Source organism: Alexandromys fortis, unplaced genomic scaffold (genome assembly GCF_014885135.2).
Source record: "Alexandromys fortis isolate MF-2015 unplaced genomic scaffold, M_Fortis_MF-2015_v1.1 scaffold_17, whole genome shotgun sequence".
NCBI classification, from domain to species: Eukaryota; Metazoa; Chordata; class Mammalia; order Rodentia; family Cricetidae; genus Alexandromys; species Alexandromys fortis.
Window position 1 is genome coordinate 4,761,629 of NW_026067896.1, and position 26,064 is coordinate 4,787,692.

Genomic DNA, 26,064 nt, shown 5'->3' on the forward strand with positions numbered 1-26,064 from the left:
ATGAAAGGAAAATAATATAAAGTGTGAGAATTCATGAACCTTGAAATGACATCCAAATTATAAAAAATAAAACAGCTTTAACACGTGATTGGTATTTATAAACAAAATTCTGAAGTAAGAAGTTATACTGCCAAAGTTGACATTCCATCCATGTAACGTTCCTATGATTAACAGTACACATTTCAAATACTTAATTCTGAGACTTAAATAAACTGAAAGCTGATAGATTAGACTTACATAAGGCAAAATTTAAAATACAGATTAAATAGCCTTATACAGATTATTAAGATGTATAAAACTCATGAATTCTAGGTATGATTTAGAAATAGAACAGTGAATTTCTGTGTGAGTTCTAGAGCACTGACTGAAATACAGTGCTGGGGGAATCTTTCTCTTAAGTAAAAAGTTTGAGTTTCTGATGTTATACAGCAAGCCGCCCAGTGAGTCTGAGCTGGGCTTTCCTTCTACTGGAAAGGGAGTTGTGACACACCAGTTCTCAAGAACCATGGGAGCAGGCATCAGCAATGCCTCTCCACCCAGGTCCTCAGGATGGGAAGTAAAGAGCTGCTCTCACTTCCAGTAAGCCAGTCTTATGCTAAGGCAGGGCTCACATTTTTAGTTCCTCTCGGCCCTACACCAGCCTGAGGCCTGACAAAAGACCACACCGAAATTTCTGAAAACTTCTATTTGCCTTTGTCAATTTTTTCTGTTCCGAGTTCTTTCTGCCAAGCCAGCCAGCTAGCCTCCAGGAAAGCCAGTGTGCTGAGTCATGAGTGCTGCCCTTTTGTAGACTACCAAGCAGAGGAAGAGTCAGGAGGTACAGTGTGCGCGGTGGAGATTGCTTTCTCTCTGCTCCTCCACCCTAGCCAGCGCCACACCTTTAATTAATCACGCGTGTCCTTTTGCACTCAGCTCTGCGGTCAGTCCTTACAAGTGTATTTATGAAGAAAACTCGGGCGAGGCTTTACAGGCCAGTCAGTGAACTAATGGCAGCGCACGCAGCACTGTTCTGAGCATGCAAAGTATCTACATAGCCGCCCCTTCAAGCCCAGTAAAGAAAGTGTGCACCCCCATTGTTAAATTTGAAAAGTGCCCTGAAAGACAGTCATGCATTGGGAAGACAAAGCATTCAGTCATATTTTGAAAATCTTTTTGTCTTATTCTTCCTTTTCTAAGTTTATTTTAATGATCTTCTTGAAGGGATCGTTTCCATTTATCTTCAACATCCATCAGAATAGAGTTTTCAGCTAACTAAACATTTTCTGTCTTGGTATCATTTTCTTATTATTCTTGAAATAAGTAGTAAAAAGGATGAGTATGTCACTGAGGGCAAGGAAGTCTTTGGGCATGCATCCGTTTCTGTTTCCGTGTGTCATCCGTGTCTACAGTAGCAGCCGCATTCGGAGCACTGTGCAGAAATACAGAAGTGTGGACAGTTTGGGAGCATCACCCCTAGTTGGCTAAAGAGAACTCCATGGTAAACTACATAGTCTCCCTCCATCGCTGCACAGCCTGAGGGGAGTTACCTAGTCTGCTGCAGAGTTGTTTTCCCAGTTGAGTCTGTGTGCACAGAGAGCTGTTCCCATGGGGATGTGAGCACCAGCATTACACTAGCGATGGTGGTGATGGTGGCGAAGGGACCTAAGAAGAAGAATGGCCATTTCCTGCAAGCCCAGAGCAGATAGGGAAAATCAAAGGAAGGAGAAAATGTAAAAAGTTATAGTTTTTTGAAAAACCTAAAAGCTTATTTGAATGTTCTTGTATTTTTCCAGTCTGGTCAAATTAGTGTGTTTCTTTCGTGTTCTCTGTTAAGCTGGATATCCTTCAATTTTATTTCAAATGTCCATGTGCTAGTATAGTTAGCTAGAAATGCTTGTTTGCACATAATTTATATATATATATATAATACAGATACAACACACACACGCACATACACACACACGCGCACATACACGCACCATAAAACTGAGCTAGTGAGTTTCTGTCTTTGATGTTTTCGTTGATGGAAGCAACTTCTAGTCAAATCTTCATTTCATAGGAATATATATAACATATTCACAGTAAATAATTTTAATGAAATGTTGGACATTTTATATTTTAATATGTAATTAATCTTTGACTTTTTTTTGAAAAAGTTAGCTTTAATTTCCCCTTTTCCTTAACATGTTGTGTTCATTACTTAACTAAGCACTGTAGATTGATTACTTAAATTCCGGGTGTGTATGCCCTCAAGTTTTTGGATGCTAGAGATTTAAAACCCAGGTTAAAAGTTTTGCTTCCTCCCTATGTCCTTCTTGACTTTCCAGTGTAGCCTTTCTCTGGGTTCTCCCCATCTTTTCTCTTTTTTTAAAAAATATTTATTTATTATGTATACAATATTCTGTCTGCATGTGTGTCTGCAGGCCAGAAGAAGGCACCAAACCTCATTACAGATGGTTGTGAGCCACCATGTGGTTGCTGGGAATTGAACTCAGGACCTTTGGAAGAGCAGGCAATGCTCTTAACCACTGAGCCATCTCTCCAGCCCCCCCATCTTTTCTCTTTATGCGATGTCCCGACACCTGTTTAAATGGATTAGGGCTCAGCCAAACGACCTCATTTTATCTCCGTCACCTCTTAAAGTCCCTGTCCTCTAATGCAGTCGCGTTCTGATACACTGACTTCCACATGTGAATTTGGAAGCAGCTCAAGTCAGACCACATCAAATCTTTACAAATTAGCTAATGGTCATTTAAATGACCACTTGAGGGGCTGGAGAGATGTCTCAGGGGCCAAGGGCATACACTGCTCTTGAAGGCCTGAATTTGGTTCCCTCATCCTCATCGTGACTTACAGCATCTCCAGCTCAGGACCTCCAAGTCCCCTCTCTGGTCTACATGTTCCAGATTGTAGGCACTGTGCAAGGCTTCCTTAGTGCAATGTGGGTGACGGTATTAACCCTGCTAACCGAAGCTATAACGCTTTGAGCACTTTGGTTGATTTGTTCCTTTTTCCTCTCTCTTTCTTCCTGTTTCCCCTTCTGTCCTCTGAGATCCTTAGAAAATATTCTGAGTTTGTTTCTGCAAGTTCACTTTAGAAAGCTTCTTAGCTCTGAAATCACATCCAGGTGTGGTTCTTTCAACTTGAGTCTCATGCTGACATTCAAGCACAGACTTACTTTCTCGTCCGCTGTTTATCCATTTCCACCTGCAGCCATGCAGCCACGTTTAGTGGTAGGAAGTGCCAACAGAACCTTTTCTTATGAAGAACTTGTTGGAAATGACTGAAACAGCAGCTTATACTTTTGTAGCACCATCTAAAGTGTAATTTCTTATTTTTTCAGTAAATATAATGTTCCTAAAGACTAACAAAAGAAAGAATTTTAAGTAAATTGTATCTGGCTACCTGCAGTTAAAGGGTCAGCCCATGGGCAGTAGCACCATGTGTTAAAAGCACAGTTTGTTCCTGCATTTTCTAAGAATACAGGGAGTAACAATTCTCTTTTACCTCCAGAAAAAAAAATAACAATTTGTGCTTTTCACATTTGATTTTATTGATCTATCAGAACTGATGATTTGCTAACATTTAGAATACTTTTTAGGAAATGGCTGATATGGGCCACAGAAAGGAGTGAAATCTTGCTTAATGTAATCAGGAATTATATTAAAAATAAAGGATAAATGCAATGAAATAATATAGTAAGATTATTTCATGCAATCTAATAAGATAAAGTGTTGGTGCATAAGTACTACAAACATAAAAATATCCATGCACAAGAATGGGTTTTGAACTTCTGTCATGGGTGGGTGCAGTCCTCTCTGAGGACTATGAGCAGCTAGTTTGTGTGAGGAAGGTGCCCTTTTCTTCAGTGACAGTCACTGGCATGTTGCCCTTGCTCCAGTAAATAACCTCCCATCTACTCTCTGGCAAGAAGTAAATAAATAAACTCGTGGGTCACACACAAAGGAAGAGGTGAAAGTAGGAGGGGCTTCTCGGGAAGAGGGAGTCCAGCAGGGGACGGGGCAATGACGACTAAAATTTCTCATGTAGATTATGAAACTGTCACACAGCTAAGAGGTAAGACATAGAAACAAAAAGAACGTTGAAGTAACACATGGAAACCCATGGATCCTCTGAACTAGTAATGCCCTGGGTACCTGATGGTTATGTGTGCTTTGTTCTGAGTACTGTGCGGGTCCTGATTCTTGTCTTTCCAACTAAAACATGCACTTTTGAGAACCGACAGCACAATTGTCTTTCCAGTTCCTCCAGCTGTGAGCATTGGATGGGGCTAGTAAGCAGTCAATAGGATATTCTATTTTAGTTTATGTTTAGCTTTCTGAGTGAACATGGAGTGGATAATGAAGGCAAACTAAAATATTATAAGCTTTTTTGGGGAAAGATTTTGAAAGTGACTTTTTAACATCTGTCTTAATCAGGGTTTCTATTGCTGCAATAAAACACCATGACCAAAAGCAAGTTGGGGAGGAAGGGTTTATTGAGCTTACATTTGACCAAATGGAAGTCAGGACAGAAACTCAAACAGGGAAGGACCCTGGAGGCAAGAGCTGATGCAGAGGCCATGGAGGGTGCTGCTTACTGGCTTGCTTCCATGACTTGCTCAGCTGGCTTTGTTTTAGTACCCAGGACCACCAGCCCAGGGATGGCACCGCCCACAAGGGCCTGTGTGCTCCCTCAGATATTATATTTTAAGAATACCAGTATCTGTATTATATCCTTCTATACTGCTCTTCTAAATCTTTATGAATTTTATAGTATTATGGGCTTTGAAGATTTTTAAGGCAGTCACTATGACTAGCAAATGTGTGCCTTTAAAACAAAACTCTGCAGAGTTTCAAGAAAGCCAGGACCACGCAGTGAAACCCTGTCTTGGAAAACGGAAAGTATAAAATGCTACTCTAATAGAATATTAAAGATAACAATGAAAGTTAAAGATCAGGAGTTCTGTGTAGAGGCTACCACCCTGATGCAAACATACGTGGCAGCTGTTCCGTCCAGAACGGTCTCTGTGGAGATCAGTCTAGGACTCCTCTTTCTTGTTAAAGGTTACAGCAGTAGATCTTCCATATTCCCAGCACAGCGTTGCCGTGGCTGCCACCTGCTTAGATGTAATGGGCCAGAGGGATTCTCAGGCTGTTTTAAGTTTCATTAATGCCATGTAGATGTCAGATTATTAGTTAACCTTAGTTCTCCCAGATACAAGTACCTATTATGTTACCTTCCAAGGTACTGATATTTGAAATAAATCCCTACTTTATAGCCCCGCTCATTCTATTTCTTCTCTACCTGCCTGCTTCAGATTCTCATAGCTGTGGTCCCGCTGCTGGTGCTCCCCTGTCTTATTGCTATAGCAACCCTTGAGATGCTAGCTGTCCCCTTCACACCTGGGACATGATTAACAAAGCTTACCTATTAGGGTATCTCTTTTCTTAGTAAAGCATGTAAATATTCTCTAATGAATTATAAAATTAGGCAGGGAGCCATGTAATACTTAAAGATGGCTACAGAAGACCAAGTATAAGTTTTTGTGGATTTGGCCAGGTTTCTTCATATTCTTTTTTAATTTTTAAAAATTAACATTCAGGGTCTTGGGTTTCATTGTGGCATATTTCATTTTTTTTGTTCATCTTCCTGTTGCTGTCTTCTTACCAGTCTTCCTGTCTGGTGCCCTTTCATCCCCAGGATCCGTCCTCTCCCTTTCATGTCCTCAGATTCTGCTCTTCCCATCCCCATCTTCAGCCCTCTGCTGTCCCTCTCCTGCTTCTCTTTCTAGTTTCTTGATTTGAAGTAGACTGTAAACGTTTCCGACCTGAGCTTTTAAAGAGAGCATCACTGATCCAATTGGCGAGGTGTTTCTGCTATGTCTGGATCCTTCAGTTTGGACTGAGAGCTGCCATTTTATCCTGTCCTCCTTTGGCTTCCGTGTGCATGAAAACATTTACTTGTGAGGTTCCTCAAAAGGAACATGTGGGGTACTGTCTCATATCACAATGGACTATTACTGTTAATGTGGCGAATTCTTCAGTGTCCGAGAAAAGCAGACTCCACAGTTGCAGAGTGTTGCAGAAAGTTCAGGTGGTGTGCGTTTGCAGTTCCACAGCACAAGAAAGGAAGGAAAATAAACCTAGATCAGTAAATGTCCTATTGCTGGACTCTAAGTAGATCATAGGTAATTAGTATATTTTCTATATATAGGTAGAATTTAAAATATAACAATTATCTTTTGGGAAAGGGAAATGATAAATTATCTAAATTTATTTGTAGACCATAATAATTATTCAAACTTTAATTAGTTGTAGTCAAAGGTGGTTCTTTTCTTGATTTGAAACTTTCCTTAGAATCAAATATAGGTGTAATTATAAGTTCACTGTTTGCATAATGACTGAACGTGAATTAGCAAATTAGGTTTATTTTGTTCTTTTATTTGTGAGAAATGGGGTTAGAAAATAATTTATAAAGGAGGTCTCTAGCTAGTTTCAAGGTTTTTAGGTCAAGATATTTGAAGTTAGAGCTAAATGGTTGGCAAAGCTCAATATCCTGACAGTGGGCTTTGGTGTCTTTGACTGTGGCTAACGACTGTCATGGTAAATAACTACAGAGACAAGACTCTCGGCTCATCTGGGGCTCATGCTGCCAAGAGACAGTTAATACAGTTATTGCTTTGATCTAGGCTCAGTGAATCAACCAACTTGCTTGAGATTGCGTGACTGCTGTAGTAGGACAGTTCCATACATATCCATGTCTTTCAGCTCTTCACCCATGCTGCCTCTCAGATTCAAAATTAGATGACCACATTTTGATTTTCATTGATGTTGTTTAGAGAATATGTCACTAGCCTGAGGTTAGAAGATATATTTTTTCGGATACACACTAGAAAGAGTTGTATATTGGTGTCATGGTTGAGGTTTTTATTGCTGTGATAAACACCATGACCAAATGCAATTTAGGTGGGAAAGGATTTGCTTCATCTTACAATGTCTAGGTCACACTTTAGGAACCTGGAGGCAGGAGCTGATGCAGAGGCCATAGAGGGGTGCTGCTCTGTGGTTTGCTCAGCCTACTTTATGTAGCCCCCAGGACCACCAGCCAAGGACCACCTACGGGGAGCTCTGACCTCCTACATCAGTCATCAATCAAGAAGATGAAGTACAAGGTTTAGCCATGGGCCCGATGGATGGGAGTATTTTCTTAATTGAGGCCCCCTCTTCTAAACTGCCTCTAGCTGTGTGAAGTTGACAAACACCTAGCCAGCACAATTCTTTAGATTTGCACTCAGCTGTTCATCCATCAACAACAAAAATAGACAAAATTACCAAAATCTGTCAAAGATTGTCTTTTTTTTTTTTATTCAACAAAGAGTGCAAACAGCAGTCCGGGGCTGGATTGCTACTTCCTAGAGTATTCTTTCCACTCCCTCCTTGGAAAAGCCTTTCATTGACAGAATTGCTACTGCACAGATGGACGCACAGTAAGTTTCAATCAGAGAAGAGGGAAATTTCAACAGCCATCCCAGCAGACCAGCCCATTATAATCAGAAAAGTAATGGCTTTCTCCTAGCCCCATCCTCTAGATGTTCCTGTATTAGTGGTCAAGTTAGTCTAACTCTCAGCCAGCTGTGAAGGCTCCTGGAAAAGGAAGTTTTGCTCTGCTGTGTCATGAGGCTGGAGTGCTTTAGTAAAGAAGGGAGGAAGAGGAAACATGTTGGATGCGCGTTCAGCAGTAATGGCCACAGGTAAATGGCCACTGAGTACTCACCAATACGGAAGACCACGAGCCTACTCATTAGTTCCAATGGGCTAAATAGTGAAGTGATATTGGTGTCTCTTAAATGAGTAACCAGTATTTCTTGATGATTAAAGAGGAGAATTCTGAGGAGAAGCCCATGGTAATTCACAGCCACCTTTATGAAATCTACTCAAATTTTGTGTCTATTAATTAGCACAGAGACTGAGAGCAATACAGAAAGGGCTGTTTTGAAGAAAAGGAGAATAAATTTGGCTTAGGCCATATTGAATGTACCTGAAAACCATAAGTGGGAGATAGCCTATTAGTGTGGACAAGTATGAGTTGAAAGTTTGGGATATTGGTCAGGATATAAGATAAAAAGCCATTAGTCATTATGTGATCATTACCACATAAATAATGAACATCCATGGAACAATATAATGAAAAGAAAAGAGGATTTTAATGGAAAATTTTGGCAAATTATTAAATAAGGATAAGAAAAATGAAGCCAATTGAGAAGGAATAGTCAAGGAAGTGCGGGAGAAACCACAGGGGCCTTGTCTGAGCAGCCCTTCCGAGAGCCTGTCGGGGGAAAGAAGGACATGAAGAAAGCTAAGAAGCCACTGACTTGCAGCAGATACCACATTGCCTGTAGAGTAGTTTGCACAAGTGTTGCAATAGAATGGGCTGGATTGTAATTGCTTCTGAAGAACAGAATGGTAACTCACTTTACTAATGCAAACCATGGACTCTGCAGCTACCTGAGCTCTCTAAGCCTGGGCTTTTGTTTTAGAAACTGGCATAGGCCCTACATCTTGAAATTTTGGAAAATTAATGGAAATCAATCAGAGATATTTTGCAACCATCATCTGACTGTCAGTAGAATACAGAGTTCCCACAAGGCCAGGTTTTAGGAAAGCCAAAATTGCCTACTGGTTCTACGTCTTCCTTTACAAATCCTCTAGGAAAAATACTCAATTGTTTTTCTTCAGACCAAGCAATTGCAGCTGGGGTCTCGAATCCGTACTGGCATACATGCTGCCCTTTTGATCCTGGTTTTCACCTCATGCTGCTACTGCTGGCCATGCTCCAAACATTTCCTGGGATTAGTATATTACAGATACTTTGTTGACCCTTACTTGTCTCCAAACATTCCCTGGGATTAGTATATTACAGATACTTTGTTGACCCTTACTTGTCTCCAAACATTTCCTGGGATTAGTATATTACAGATACTTTGTTGACCCTTACTTGTCTCCAAACATTTCCTGGGATTAGTATATTACAGATATTTTGTTGACCCTTACTTGTCTCCAAACATTTCCTGGGATTAGTATATTACAGATATTTTGTTGACCCTTACTTGTCTCCCAGGACTCTTGGTGAATCCTGGAAGCAGTGCCCATATTTTTTGACCCCATCCCTCCTGCTGTGCCCAACTCTGTCTACAGAAACCGCAGAATGAATTGAATCAACCAAACATTTTTCTATTTTGTTTGTTTGTTTTGTTTCATTTCATTTAGTTTTTGAGGCACAAGGATTTGGGTCCAGAGCTTCACACATGTGAGTTTTATACCTTATGTCCATGGTGGAAACTTTCAAACCATAATTATAAACAATGTCTTTCTATTACAATTGTTGCCTCCGGAAAGCTGGTTGGTTACTATCTGCCAGAGCACTGCTTACTACACAGTCCATGGGACTTGACAGATCAGGGAACTGCAGACTGGAAAGGCAGCATCTTCTGCCCTGGTTTGATGCTTCATGGTGAAGAGAAGACTCTCACTCACTGTCAGCATCAATGTTAGTTATTATCTTCATCTACATTTATTATTTATTGATTTTCTTTTTTTTACTAGGCAAGAAAATCTAGATTACAGGGCAACAAAAGGAATAAGTTTTCCTTCAGGGTATGACAATCTAGGAAGGCAGATAGTTGGAAAGGTGAGGGAAATGGAGAGAAATGATAGCAGACCAAACAGAGAGACATGAAATCAAATGATCAAACCACAACAAAGACTTCGTTTTAGTCATTTCGGGTCACTCAGAGTAATGCTTGATTCTCTGTGAACACTGAGAGATTCCATTTCTATTTAGTGTGCAATGGAATGTTGAAGTTCGTCTTTGTAAGAGCTTTAAGTACTTCACAGAAGAGAAAAGCTGGCTCACGTGAGAGATGAACTATTATTATGTAGTTCTGAAGGGACAACAGATACTCTTCCTGAATTATGATATGATATAAAGGCATCCTGGCAAAAATGATAACAACCCCTACTCCCACCATTCCCTAATTGTAGTAGAGGCTTTGTGCCTGTTCTCCGCCCTGCACCCAAGCTGACCAGAAGTCTTGACCAGGCATTCCCCTCCCTCACTTCCAAATGTTGTTAGTCCTAATTGTTTTCCTAACCTTTAGGGCTATGTAGCGCAAATAATGAAAACCCAGAGACAGATATTGGGGTTCAAGATGAAAGATCAGAGAAGCAAAGCAGCCAACCACTAGAGAGCTCTTACCTCTAGGAAATCTTCAGACTGAAAAGAGAGTGAGTTTCTATCTTATCCCACCTTATATTCCTCTCTAGCACTGGTATTAAAGGTGTGCCCCACCACCACCGGCCTCTATGACTGACTAGTGTAGCTAGCTTTGCACTCCGATCTTCAGACAAGCTTTATTTATTGAAACACAAATATAATATCACTATAGGTCTACTCATTATTTTTTCTTCACGTCTTAGTTACTTTTCTCTTTTTATGATAATGCACCATTGTAACCAGAGACAGCAGATCCAAGTAATCCGGCCTCCCAGATCCAAGTAATTACACAGAAACTGTATTAATTATAAAACTGCTTGGCCTTTTAACTCAGGCTTCTTGTTAACTAACCCTTACATCTTAAATTAACCCATTTCTATTAATCTGTGTATTGGCATGAGGCTGTGGCTTACTGGTAAGAGTCCAGTATCTTTCTCCTTTGGCAGCTACATGGAGTCTCTCTTTATATATCTCTTTCTGCCTGGCTATATTCTGCCCTGATATAGTCCAAAACAGCTTCTTTATTAACCAATGATAATAAAACATTTTCATAACATACAGAGGAGAATCCCACATCACACCATGATGAAGGCAATTTATTGAAGAAAGACTTTAGTTACAGTTCAGAGTGTGAGTCTATGACCATAAGAGCGGGAACCAGGCAACAGGCAGGCAGGCATGGTACTTGAGTAGTAACTGAGGGCTTACAGCTTGACCCACAAGCATGAAGCAGAGAAAGCTAACTAATAATGGCCTGGACTTTTGAAACCTCAAGGCCATGCCCCAACAAGCCTAAACCCCCTAACCCTTTCTAAACAGTTCCACCAAGTAGGGACCAAGTATTCAAACATACTGACCCGTGTCAGTCATTCTCGTTCCAACCACCACACACCCTAAATGTGATTTAGCAATTCTTCCAAATACTACTTGATTGATACATAAACTTACTTTGTTGTTAATAATGATGATATTGTTTTCTGCCTGGCAATTGTAATAATTCCATAGACTTGCATTTTGTGCTACAGATTACAGGGTTTAGTAAGACTTGTTAAATTGAAGCCAACCAGTTCATGTACGAAAATTGAAGTAGTCAAAGTTGATGCAACACCATGCGGGGGGGGGGGGGGGGGGGGGGGGAACAGCAGTAATAGTCTGGGGAACTGCCCAAGCCTTCAGATGAGGACAAGAGTGTGGAACTTTTATTTTAAACATTCAATTTTTATCAACTATATCCTAAAATTTTAATGATTTCTGGCTTTTCACTAGAGCTTTGCAGATACACTGTTACTTTCCACTAATTTTAGACACATGGGAAGAACATTAGCTTTTCCAGGCCACTGAGGTCCCACTAATTTTAGATACATAAGAACAACATTAGCTTTTCCAGGCCACTTAGGAACTCCTGAGAGTATGGAACATCCTGAAGAATGATAATTTCCTGTAAGTTTCTGTAGTTCGTGCTCTGCTTGATATTAGCATATGAAATATCAAAATATTGCCGGGAAAGCCTTACCCAAGAGTTTAGTGATCTCCAAGCAGGGTAGTTTTCAGCTAAGATTATGAACCTTATGATTTTGCTCCACTAAATAGAATAATGAACATTCGTTGTTAGTCTGACAGCTGTGTCCTGATATATTTGATATATAATGCAAAGACAACAGCAACTATTTTCTGGGTAAACCTATTATTCATATTTATAGCTCATTTTCTGGGCATAATAATAATTGAACTGATTTTATAAAAGTTTATAATTTTTCTTATCCTCTGACTAAAAATACATTAAACATTTTCAACATAAATTATAGTATCAGGTCATAATTTTATGGGAGAGATTGAATTATATATATGATTATGTTTTATTCTAACTATATTTAGACTACATCTTTTTATGTTGAAGAACTTTTTATTTTTCGTTGTTTATTCTTGGTAGCTTCAGACATGTATACAATGAATTTCAGCCATTTTCAACCTCTGTTGCCTTCTCTAATACAGAGTGAACATTAGCCATTTTCTTCTTCCAAAACTCCATTTCCAGCTGAAATCCTTCTTTCCAGTCCCCTCCCCACTTACTCCCATGTCCTTCCTTTCGTGGAGAGTGCAGGCATGAGCGTCACCAGAATGTTATTCACTGCCCTATGAGCAACTTGTCAGGGTTGCTGTACTGCAGTGAATTCCACCATCCTTTCAGCGGCCATTAACTGCAAGAGTCGCCATGAATGAGCGGGGCCTTATGGGGTTCACTCAACATGCCTGACGAGACAGACTTTGAAGTTTTTAGTGTTGTATAGGTCTGGTGCAGGTAAATGCAACTGAAGCAACTTTATGAATAAAGTGGAATATCATGTCCAGGAGACATCTTTCTGGCGCACATCTTCCTGTCCTCCCTCTTGTATATTTCCATCCCGTCTTTCCTGACCATGAAGAGGTGGTATAAATAAATAACCCTCTTAGGGTTCAGGCTTCACTGACTCTTATTCTAAGCACCTTTACCAGTGGGGAGTCTCTGCATTAACATCTGCCCGTTAAGAGGCTGAGAGAAGCCCAGATCTCTAGATAGAAATGAGTGTTTGGAAGGCTTCTTGACAATATCTTCATTTATCAAAAAGAGTAGGTTCCCAGCCAGGGCCCACGATTTCCACAGCCAACCAGCTCTTGCCTAGACCTGTGGTGCCAGGCATGCCTTCCCTCCTGTATAGTGACCTCAAATCCAGTCAGAAAACAATAGGTTGAGTTCGTCACAGTCCTGCCATAGTAGCACGAGAGATCATGTCTTGTTCAGTAGATTGTTATCGTAGTTCATAGGAATCATAGCTAGGAAAGACTGCTGAAGACTTCTTTCCCTGCTTTCTGTACTGTGAAATGCATGCACATACTTGCGTGTACGCATGCGCGCGCACACACGCACGCACACAGATACACACACACACACAAATAATGTAATTTTAAATGACTTTCTTGTTCTGACTTTTTAAGTTTCTCATTCAGTTTATACGTGTCTCTTTATGGTTGTATACACAGACATCCCTGTGTCTTCAACATGCTTAGTTGCTTAGAAGTCAGCAGAATGGTACAGTCTTGAGTAATATACCAATTCTGCCTTCAAGCTACAGCTTTTAGCTATTTGCTGTTCTTGATACAAGCGATATCATTTAATTCCTTCTCTTTTAATTACCCTATGCCTTAGGCACTGCTCTTCACCGGCAGCAGTTTTCTAGGAGACTGCTGAGTGTTCTTTGTAATTTTGTTAGGCAGTCTTGCTTTGAAGCCCAAGCTGGCCTTGAATTTGCAGCAGTCACCTGCTTTATCTAAGAGAAACACAAATGGAGGAAAGTATTTCCCAGGCCTTCAGCAGTTTGCATTCAAATGTAAGATTTAGAAACAAAGTCTCATTTGCGTTTAAACTCTTATAATGTTTAAATACTGCTCTAGCCACGGGCACTGCTCTGTTAATCCGTGCAGCAAACCTGACAGAAAGGCTCTGTTTTAACATTGATAACCGAGACACTCATAAAAGCACTTGGTCCAAGAGAGTAAACACACTAATTGATACGGCTGGACTTCAGTCTCACTAAGAAACCTGGAGCTTAATGACTGTTATTGTCTCTGCTTCCTGCTACAATTAAAGCTTTTTGTTTTTCATTTGAATTCAGATCTAATGGTCTCCTGAGCAAAGGCAAGTAAGAAATATAATGCTAGACTGCTTTTCTAATTATGATATAATTACATGCACAGTATAAATGGTAGCAGCTAGCCTCTCTTTATTTATAAATTATAGAAATGAGAAAAATAAAGATTCCCCCCAGGTACAGTTCAATATCTTTGAACAATTAAAACATTTTTTGTAATTGAAATTTTAAAAAATACATGAATAAAATTGAAGATTTACATATGTGTCTCAACTTCAGGTCAATGTACCTTAAATTTAGTGGAAAATATAAATATAATCTATTACAGTTGTTCACACATATATTATTTAGTGGAAAATATAAATATAATCTATTACAGTTGTTCACACATATCTTAATTAGATGTACAGGTGGATGCATAACAGAAAATCTTGAATGTACCTACTGAAATAATACAGTAATAATAGTAAGTTAAGTAAATTGGTACTTTTAAATAGATTTATTTAAAAAAGAATATTATGAGCTAAATTTTTACCAAATAAGTGAACTAAAAATAAACAATGTTATTCTAACTAATAAACAGTATCATTCTCTTTGTATAAACATTTCCTGGGTAAAAGGGGCAGCAGTGTTTTGAATAATTTAATTGTTTTTTTTTTGATAATTAAAGTTGAAAAATAAGGTGAACCAAAAAAATCGGTTGCTAACTGATTTAATTACGAATTTCTAGATTAATAAATTTGATTATTAATGTTTTATAGCATCTTAGAAACAGTCCCTTTATTTGAAGAGTCAGTTTTTTAATAAAAACTGTGAGATCCAGAAGAAACAGAGCAAGTCATTTGGTTATAAGTGTTTAAGCTATAGCCACTTGCCATTCACGTGGTATTGGCCAAAATGTTTGTATCTGTGAAATAGTTATGCTGAGCCACTATTCCTGACCTTTTTACATATTTTTTTTTTGGTTTTTCAAGACAGGGTTTCTCTGTGGTTTTGGAGCCTGTCCTGGAACTAGCTCTTGTAGACCAGGCTGGTCTCAAACTCACAGAGATCCACCTGCCTCTGCCTCCCAAGTGCTGGGATTAAAGGTGTGCACCATCAGCACCCGGCTTTTTACATATTTTTTTAAAAACTTTGTAAAACTCGCCTGTATCTGTGTTTAGAAAGTTCTCCAAAACTAGACTAACAATGATTCTTAAAAATAAGACTGCCGACCCAAGGTGTGGAGGGGCATAGGCGGAGATCCAGCAGCAGGTGCTCTCCTATGCAGCACCATGGACAGCAGCAGCCGCGCTGGGTGGATTTCAGAGGAAGACTCCAGCTGGAGATAACAGTCAGAATATGTCACTAATTAACCTGATACGAGGTGCAATATAACAGAACACATATTGTTCTAATTTTCAAAACAATCGTGCAAGGATATGATTATTCTTGTCATTTAATGATAACATTATTAAACATTAAGGAATCTGCCCAACTCTGCTCAGCTAGCGAGTCTCCTTTGCGCCAAGATTCCAGGCGCCAAGGTCCACATCTTTTCTTTTTTTTCTCTCTTTCTTCTTTTCTTCTTTTAAATTTCAGCTTGAGGACTCTTGGCAACTGATCTTTTGCTGTAATAAAATTAAATTGTATCCATTAGTTTTAACATTAAATGTATTTTATGAGAATAGGTCATTAACATGAAATATTTATGTTGGTTTTAAATTTACCAGAATATTTGAGCTCCCTAGAATCCCCTGAACCCTGACTTTGCTACTTATCTATCTAATTATTTCCATTCCAGGAAGATTGAGCTGTTGGTAAATAATAACAACCTTTTCTAATATTTCTAGGGTTCGTCCAAATTCCTGCAACTGCTCAGAAATTAAACTTCTCTTTTCTCTTGGCTTTTCTAAAATTGCTAGTTTTCATTAATTAGATTTTGTGTTATCTCCAGGTTTTCAGTGAATCACAGTGGATTAAAGATAAAGTTGAATTGGTCTTTATAGCTACAGAGACAACTTGACCAAATCTTTTTTCTTTCAAATTTTAATCAGAAATTTAAGAGTCGCGCTCCCTACTGTTAAGCAAAATGTTTATTTCCCAGATTTTAGCTAAATGTTCTTCCCTGAGGCCATTGCTGTTCTGAAACTTTTAATGGCCCTCATTGGGTGTGGTGGAAATGCTGCAATTACTTTGCTAAAAACAAAGGTTTCATATAAATTTAATTCTTGTTTTAGGACAATTACCATTCACTTTTGTTTTAAATGCAACTGAGTGGGGTATTGCAGTGCCCTCGTGGACAATTAAGAGCTGAAATAGGAGCAAGCTAACAATTGCCTTGTGTGGTAATACTGACAGCTTCTGCGTGTTTGTCAATCTGTGTCAACAGTATCGATCAGGATGGGATCCACATAGAGGGGCAGATACTGTTTCCACTAAGTCCTCCGACAGTGATGTAAGTGATGTATCTGCGGTGTCCAGGACTAGTAGTGCTTCTCGTTTCAGCAGCACAAGCTACATGTCCGTCCAATCAGAGCGGCCGAGAGGAGACAGAAGAATCAGGTAAGGGCACTTGGGTGTAACTGCTCGTGTGTATCAGAGGGCCCTCTTTCTTTGGATAAATATAGAATATTGGTATAATCTGTAAAAGCTATAGGATATTCTGTATGTGTTATTTTTTATCTTGGTCAGTTTTTATGGTACTGATGACAGTTTTTTTATACTAAATTGCTTGAATTACCTCTATGCTTGTAACTTAAAAATTAGACTGCAATTGTTAGATCATTATAAAATTAAAATAAAGGTTAACTGAAGGTGTGAATGTAACATTATGATGATTATGGAAACAATTTTTTCTGGGGTGTTTTTTATGGTTGAATATATTTTATTAATTTAAAAGAGCTATTACTTTTTAATAAGAGGCTTTCCTACCCCCTTGAAAATATCAAAATACATGGAAGCCTTCTTCACTGCCTCAAGAAAATTTAATATACATTAGTTTTTCTTTCCGTTCCCTCTTGTCTTGTTGCTTCGTGGGTATTGGAGCTCTCTCTGCTGGAGAGACTGCAGACCCAACCTGCTTCCCGTGGTTTTTGTAACTTAGGATGCAATTTTAGAGCTAGCCTGCTTAGCCATTGCTTACTATCTTTGATATGCAGTGAGAAAATGCACTTTAAAACATTTAAACGATTTACGTGTCACCTAAGTTTTGAGTGTCTTCATTGTCTCTGTTTCATTTCACTAGCATTTGTTTTTCTTGACTTTTCTTTTTTCTCTTTGTGTTTCTTTGCATGCCTTCCACTTGTGTTTCATTGAAAGGACAAAGGGAGTAGAAGAGGGTGGGGAAGGAGGGGCTAAGCAAGAAGAGACAGTTCAGGAAGAGCCAGCGGTAAAGGAGGAAATAACTGGTGGAGCTGGGAGAGGGAAGGAGAGTACAGAGACAGGCAGTGAGGAGAGAAGCAGAGAACCAGGAGATGAGGGGAAAGCCCGAGATGCTCCGGATCCAGGGGCAGGAGGACACCGGAGTAAAGAGCCCTTGCAAAGGAGCCTCTCCCAGGACGACGACAGGTAAAGCCGCTCGGCTGTGTAGGGGCTGCCCATTAGTAACACGGCTTCTTTCCTTTTCGTTCACGTTCAAAGTTATCTCATCTTTTGCTGTGCCTGGGTGTGTGTTAGCTTCTACCACAACTGATGGCTACACTGGAATTACCGTCAGGCTGGTTTGCAAAAGTCTTTGATTTATATCTTCTAGATCTGAGAGTCTGATTGATTCCTTTTACCAACAAGTTTAAATTTGATTTTAATTTGTGTTCTTAGCGTGAATTCAGTTTGTTTTTCTTGCTTTCTTTTAAAGATGAGTAAAAGTAGGCCTTGCAAAGCCTTTTTACCAAGAGTAGAGACTGTTTGGGGAAAAGAAGGCAATACCCTTAAAATAAGATTCTAAAGGGCGTAAATTCTGACATAATTTACAAAAGGTAATTGCTGAGTTGAAAAAAAAAACTTTAAAGATTGGAAAAAGCTTATTAAGTCTCTGTGTCCCTTGAGATTTACTGGTTTCCTGGGGTAGCCCAGTGCAGTTTGGGGCCTGAGAGCAGTTAGACAGCAGGGGCAGTGCTCTCCTTCTCTGGCACTTGTTTTTCTTGCTGGTTTTGTTGTTTGAAACAGCACGTCACTCTTAGCCCAAGGTGGACCTGAACTTGCTATGATTAGCCCAGGCTAGTATCAAACCCATAATCCTCCTGCCTCAGCCTCTTAAATGATCAGATTCCAGGCATGCACCACACCACCTGGTCCATGATTCTCTGAAAGAAGTGGTAATCCCCAGGTCGAGCTGGAGGACAGGTGCGTTAGATCATGCTCCTCTCCCTGTGGACCTAGTTGGAGAGGCTGGGAGAGCAGGAAGGCGGCCTGGGGAGAAGCTGCAGGAAGGCAGAAGAGCAATTGCTACCCCTTAACGGAAGCCGCTGAGGTCCCGGCGTGTGCAGTGCACGGCGCAGTCAGCAGAGTGCAGGCAGACTTCATCTCAAGATGAAGGGTTTGCTTTAATTACATCTGTTTGGAAGGGAAAAGTGCAGAAAATGTCATTCTGAAGCGCAATCCAGCTTTATAGCAGAACTTGATTTTTATATTGCACAAATTTTACTTGTGAAGCAACACCTGTTTATATGTCAAATTTAAATTAATATATCAAAACCCCATTTCATATTGTGCTTTTCTCAAAATAAAGAGAGGGTGATTGGCATAGGCGTTTTCCCACTTAGTATACCATTGAGTTGTGTGTATTTCCTTTCTTCTTCAAGATGTATCTGTACTCTGTCAGGTCTTTATAGCATGCAGTAAACAGAAAAACATCTTTAGTAAAGCACATCTTGTGGTTTGATGGTAAGCCAGTAATTTTGAGTCTGTTTTGTTACATATCTAACTTGATAGTTACATTGAGTTGTCATATAGTTGAAACAACCATTTTCTGATTTGTGGAAATTATGATCATGTCACAGCTAATTCATAGAGGACACTTTCGGAAAGAGTCTGTTTCTTCCAAGAGCGTAGCAAAGAGTGAGTCTCGTGTGTTGTCTCTGCGCTATACAGAGAAGACAGGAGCACTGAGGCTTGCTCAGAGCCAGAGCTTCTTACTGGTAAACCTGGCATGGTGGGCAAAGCTCAGAAGTGCATGACAGAAGTGCCCACCTTTTCTTGGTTTTTCGAGACAAGGTTTCTCTGTAACAGCCCTACCTCTTGTAGACCAGGCTGGCCTCGAGCTCACAGAGATCCGCCTGCCTCTGCCTTCCGAGTGCTGGGATGAAAGGCGTGAAGCGCTCCACTTTTAAATGCCGCTATCACCGTTTCTTCAGGACAAGAAGACCCCTTTATTTTATGAGGGCAAGGGAGATGAGTATATGCTAATGAGATAATTATCTTGTACTCAGCTTACTGAGGGTGCTGAGTACAAGGTGCTTGTGGACCTGTAAATTTTAAGGGCCAGGTTGATGTCTCTAGGAAACTTATATTTCTTAAGATAACAAGAAGTAACTACTACAATTTCTCATAAAAAATGTTGCTGTTACCTGTTCATTATAACAACTTAAATTCTTAAATTTCCTTTTATGTTTTAGGATCAAGCTAACTATCTTTATTCTGAGGAAAATATGTATGGTTATTACTAACAGCTTTGTGTTTTGATACTTGATATTACAATCATAGATTGATTCAAACTAAATGTAACTTAAATTCTTATACAACATTTTTGGAAACTTTTATTTTACCGTAAACCAGGGATATTTTATATCTTTTATTTTGAATTCAGGTTTTACAAAGAAAAAGAATTGTCACTAATGAGTATTTATGATAATTCTAGTCCTTACCATAATGACTTTATTAAACAAATGCTGTTATGATTGCTGTTATCTTTGCAGCGATTAGACCTTGTTGCAGGATGCATATGTCAGTGTAAGACTATATTGTTCATTTGCAGTGAGTCACATTAAAGTAAATTTGCTAAATGTTTAAGAAGAAAATGGATAGCAAAAATAAATTTTAAATGGTTCCTTAAATGTTAGGTTTTTATATTTTGATTGATAAACGATAGCATTCATGGTTGTTTATATTTACACAAATGTATGTAGATCTGGCAAAAAGTTTTCCTTAGTGATTGCACATGGTATATGTAGAAGGTACAAATATATTATATTCATTTTCTGATAATGTTATATAATATGGGAAGAGAAAGAATTAGGACTAGATAAGATAAGATAAAGAGAAACTATTTAGTCAACCAGTATTTGTTTAGAAAATGTCTCATGTACTGAACTGATAACTGAGACAGAATAAAATTCCACATTTCTACACTGGAGGATAAAATGGTTTCTTACTTAAAAACAAAACAAAATACCTCGTTAATATACCTGTCAGAAAGCACAGGGCTACGGGAAAGGGGATGAAAGTTGAAAATTAAACAAGAAGAATGGTTTTTCCCATCACCGTATTGATGGCTTTGTGTCCAAACTAAACCATATCCATTCTTCCATGTCCTATTCTGGGGACGTGAAACAAAGATTAAAAATTAAGAAACTTGCGAGGTGGTGTTGATGCACGCCTTTAATCCCAACACTTGGGAGACACAGGCAAGTGGATCTCTGTGAATTTGAGGCCAGCCTATTCTACAGAGCAAGTTCCAGGACAGCCAGGGCTACCCACAAAGAAATCCTGTCTCAAAAAATAAAAATAAATGAACCCAAAAGACAAATATTTTCAAAAGGTTTAGTAATTCTATATTTATAAATGCTGCACAAAAACACTTTTCCTTTTTAATGAAGATTGCTCTTCTAATAGGAATTGTAGAAAACATTAGTTCTAGATTCAAGTTTTCATGATTAGTTGTTTTTATCAGAGAGATTTACACCATTGAATTTGAATTATGGAGGCAGGAGAGCAGTGGATATTTGAGTATTTATACGCAGGTATTGCTGATGAGATGCTAGTTTTACATTGCAGTCTACGTCGTTGGTAGAACTTGAAGGCAGACTTTACCACTGTAATGGAGAAGCAGAGCAAGCGCCTGAAATCCTGGCACCTCTGATGCCAGTCTGTGCTGCAGAGCCTGGCCCTTTTCAGACGAAAAAGAGGAGGGAATAAAAGGGCGGGAGAGAGGACCAGAGCAAGATTTCATGTGAACATAACTGTGATGGGGCGCTAAAATCGTGCGCTCTCAGCTTCATCCTGTGCTGTGTGCCTTGCCCTCCTCAGCATGTGTACCTTGTCAGTGGTGCCCTCTTTCCCAAGGTTTGAATGCACACTGTACACCGCAGCAGGATGATGTGATCAGGAACTCAAGGGGTAGCTGGTTCCGTGGTTAGCCAAGAGCACCAAGAGCAGCGAATGTGTTTCTATCAATTGGAAGGTGACATCAGAATGTATGCACCAGTATTTAGTGCTTGACTTATCAAGTTCATTTTTCGTTTGTTTTCTGGAAGTATTCTTCCATGCTACCTCATCTCAGAGGACACCGTGGACTGTCCCCTTCTATGTAGTTGCACCAATGGCAGGTGTTTTCTTTATCTTTTCCTTTCTCCACGAAAGTACGGCTTGCCTGTAATAATATGAGGATCTTATTCTAACGCGATCTTCTGCTCATATATAACCTTTAACTGAAAAAGAAATAGAACTACTTGGGCACCACCCCTACAGTTGTGATTCCGTATATTTAGAGTAGGGCTCGGGAGTGTGTGTACTGAAAAAGAATACCGCAGGCGACGGAGACGCTGTGTTTTCTAACTAATCCTGACATGAGCGTCTGAGAATACAGCAGATGGAGCTTTGATAGACGTTGGGATCAGTCACTGTCAAAGTTATTGCCACAGTTATTTTTAAAGATATTACAATTTTTTTAAAAAATATTAATGCTGGGGGCTGGAGAGATGGCTCAGTGGTTAAGAGCATTGCCTGCTCTTCCAAAGGTCCTGAGTTCAATTCCCGGCAACCACATGTTGGCTCACAACCATCTGGAATGAGGTCTGGTGCCCTCTTCTGGCCGGCAGACATACACACAGACAGAATATTGTATACATAATAAATAAATAAATATTTAAAAAATATTATTGCTGTATGTGTGCTGGCACATGTCAGCGGAACCTGTGGAGTTCTCTCCCATGCATCCCAGGGACCGAACTCAAGGTGCTGGGCCTGAGACTGAGCCAGCTCCCTGCATGGACCATTTCTGCTGTTTTTAAGATTACGTTTTGCAGTTCACAAACATGAGATGTTGTTCCATTTATTTTTTTTCTTTACTTTCTTGCAATATATTTTATTTTTAGTGTAATCACCATATTCTTTTTAAAAAAATTACTCTGCACATTTTGTTTTTGCTGCTGTATAAGTCATTGCTAGGATGTGTAAATACAAATGAGTTTTGTTTATTGATTTTGTATACTACAGTTTTCTGTGACTCTGTATAAGAGTCATCTGTGATTAAAGGTAATTTCGCATCCTCTTTGATAATCTGAAAGCGTTGGTTTCTTTCCTGTGGTAATTGATCTGACCAGACATCCATTATACTCTTGAACAGAAGTGTCTTGAAGAAGTCCTTAAGGCAACCCTTTAAAATTACCTTTGCATTAGCTATGAAAGATTTCTCAAGATGCTGCCTTAATGATACTTAACCATGTTAGAAAATTTTTGTGATCATCTTTCTTTAAGAAGTCCTATATCTGCCCTTCAGATGTGAGGACAAAATGGCCCGTTGTATTTTCCTGTTTCCCTGGTCTATCACAGATATGAGTTAACATCCAAAAAATACTAATTCCATTCAATGTTGTGAACTATGTAATTCAACTATATCACTGGGAAGTTTTCTCTTTGCTTCATTTTTGTATATTAGACTATATAACCTAATGTCCTTTTTTTTACAACACATATACATACTGAAATAATCTCTATAATCATGCAATTGTGAATTGCATGACTTTTGTTAAAACTGCATAGAATTAAATAGGCTACTAATTTTTTAATTTTATTGATTTTTATTTAATAGGCTACTAAATTAATTTATCCACTTCATATTTTATCATATATATATATATATATATATATGCTTTTAAAGACAGGGTTTCCCAGTAGCTATGGAGACTGGCCTGAAACTCGCTCTGTAAACCAGGCTGACTTCGAACTCACAGAGATCCACCTGCCTCCCAAGTGCTGGGATTAGAGGTGTGTGCCACCACTGCCCACCTAGGGCAGTTTTGTCAGACTCTGCCCCACTACTGTTCTTTTTATGAAACATTTTCCTCTGGGTTTTTGTGACTGTACATGCTTTTCTTTCTCTGTTCATCTCTCTGTCCACCACTGGGAGACTGTATGCAAATTCAGTGCTTTCTACGATCCCATCCTAAGCCCCCCTTGCTTAGACTTTACATATTTCTATATTGGTCATGGCCTTTGTTTCATGGATTTGAAGTGCATGGGTAGACATATGTATGTACGTACGTATGTATGTGTGTATGTATAAGTGAGTATTTAGATAGATAAATGACTTCCACATTTCCCATGATAACTGACTTAACTTGACATTAACTATAATCTTGAATAGAAATGGTTCATAGAAGTCCTTAAAGCAACCATTTAGAATTGCCTTTGCATTGGCTGTGAGGAGCTTTTTAAGATGCTGTCTCTTAATGATACTCATCCATTTGACACTAGTCTACAGAAAACTTACTCTTAAAATTTTTATTTCCAGCCAATAATTTTAGTCATCTTATCTGCCACAGGAAATACCAAACTCAGTATGTAGAATTAGATTCTTTATTACCCCCAACCCATCAAAAAAACAACCCTAATAAATAGCGTACTCTTTTTTTCCCACTCTCTAGGGATCTGACACCTCTGTATTCAAACTTGCACAAGCCAGAAAGCTGGGTACCACTCTGTACTAGTTTTTTCTCTGCTGGGCGTGATTGCCTCCTCCCAATCGCTCGGTCTTATTGATTTTCTATTTATCACTTAAGTCGTGTCTATTTTCTAACTCCAGTTCAGCTTTCATAAGAAACTATTTTTCTCTCATGGACATTACTAGAAAATTCTTTATCGCTTAAAAACCATAAATCTAAACATTATATTGATAGCATGAAGCATAAAGAGTCAATTTTTACGAAGTAGTTAATTTGTGAAACTTGATACAAAAATCGTCTTCACTGAATATTGAATAAGCGGTATGAGACAGTCTTCTGGGGAACATCGTCAGCTAGGTAAAAGCTTAAATTACTGATTCACACCATACAGTATGGATGGGCTTGCAAATTCTGTGCCGAGTGAAACAGCCAAAGACAAAGGCCATGCTACTTACCACGTGTGTGTTAAATGTGCGGAATAGGCAAATCTACTGAAGTGAAAGCATATGGTCTTCGCTCTGTCTGGACGTTCAGTGAGATGTGCACTGCTTGGGGCTGAACAAATGTTTGCTCTTTGACAACCTTAGTGTGTCTGTGTGATATTTATTAGTGGGCTCATCAAAATGAAGTGAGTTTTATTTTTGAAAAGGTAAATTAGTGGCAGCTGGGATTTGAGGTGAACTCAGAGTGACGGCTAATGTCTCAAGGATTTATTTTGCAGTGTTGGTTTACAGAAGCAGGTAGTACTGATGATTGCACAACCATGCTAATATTAAAAAATATTATAATTATGTTAGTTTTTAAATGCTGGAAGAAGAAATGTTTTCAATAAGTATTGTATGTAGATATTAAAAATTCAAGCGTTTATTTTATCAAGCATATTTTCCTCAGTCCCAACATGCCTTCGAAGATTGCTTTCTCAAATTTTAATTCATGCCTTTCTTTTCTCACTCCTGAACATATATTTCTTTTCTCATGATGCAAGGAAGTCAAGCTTTATTTCCAGGAGCAGGTGACAGTTCCTTCCCTCCCGTAGCCCGTTCTCACCCTTTGCTCATCGATCTACCCTCTGGCCTCAATCTGTACACTCTCTAGATTAACATTTTTCAGCAAAACAACTAAGATCATAAAATTTTAAAAATTAAGTATAAGAAATGTCACTAACCCATCACACTCTTTTCTGTGCATGACAAAGCTGAAAGTGCTTGTCACAGATTTTGGAGAGTCAGTCTCCAATGCGGACATAGAGGAGTGAGAACTCAGGCTGATCCTGGTCTGAGGAGTCTGTGTGCCTGAGAGCAGCAGAGAAGGCTCAGTGAGTGGAGGAGAGCAGCAGCTGGAGGAGCAGCTGGAGGAGGAGCAGGGTTGGGTGCACTGGCTCAGTGGGAAAGAAAGGTGTGCTAATAGAGACTAGGTAGGTATTAAAGTGTGCTGTTACTACCCCATAACCTCCATTTCTCCAGGCGGTGAGATTGTATCTTTTGACATGTAAATCCAATGTTTCTCCCACTTCTCAATAGGATGCCTGCCTTTAAGTGGTATAGCCTGAGGCTAGAAACAAACAGGCTCTCACTACCTAACCCTGGCTTGCTGTCTCTGCTTTTCAAGTGCTGGGATTAAAGGCGTGCACCACCATGCCCAGCCAAAGGACTAAGTAGATTTCATAGCAAAAGTTTCTCAGAAAAGTCATGATTTATTAATAGCTTCTAACTAAACATTAAAAGGTTATTCATTTTGCTTATTTATTACTTTATTATTTCATACATATCTATAATATTCTTTGATTAAAGTCTCCCCTGTCATTTTAGCTTATTTATTACTTTATTATTTCATACATATCTATAATATTCTTTGATTAAAGTCTCCCCTGTCTTCATTTCCTCTCATCCTTTTCCTCCTCCCACAAGATTCCTTCTTCTCCAAGGCCCTCCCCTGCTTGTGTGTATGTGTCTGTCTGTCTGTCTGTCTGTCTGTCTGTCTGTCTGTCGTGTGACCTTTTATATTTATTAAGGATTGGCTGCATGAGCGTGGGTCAGGAGTGACTTACTTGAGTAGGGTCAGATACCAGTGCCTACACCATGAGAAATATGCAACCTTTAATTTCCTAAGAGTTCTTGGGAGGGATGGGACATCTTCCCTCCCATGGCGGAGTGCTGATGGGCCTGTGCTGTGCAGATAAAATGACGGGACAGCCTAGGAGCATGTTTGAGAAGCTCTTCTAGTGTTGGTGCAGCCTGAGCATGAGACCCAAAATGGATACTTATTAAATGTTCTTCATCTTTTTGCATAAATTCATGGGTTCCTCTATATGAGATGTCTTATTT

At 39.2% G+C, this 26,064-nt stretch overlaps 1 protein-coding gene across 12 annotated transcripts in view; it reads left to right on the top strand.

Moving 5' to 3' along the window:
• The window catches only part of Rims2 (regulating synaptic membrane exocytosis 2), a 373,273-nt gene that overhangs the window by 262,054 nt on the left and 85,155 nt on the right, over positions 1-26,064 (top strand). For all 12 annotated transcript variants that reach the window (XM_050162885.1, XM_050162890.1, XM_050162839.1 and 9 more), the window contains one exon: positions 16,252-16,424. In XM_050162885.1, the coding sequence (XP_050018842.1) occupies positions 16,252-16,424 (173 nt within the window). The remainder of the gene's footprint in view (positions 1-16,251; positions 16,425-26,064) is intronic.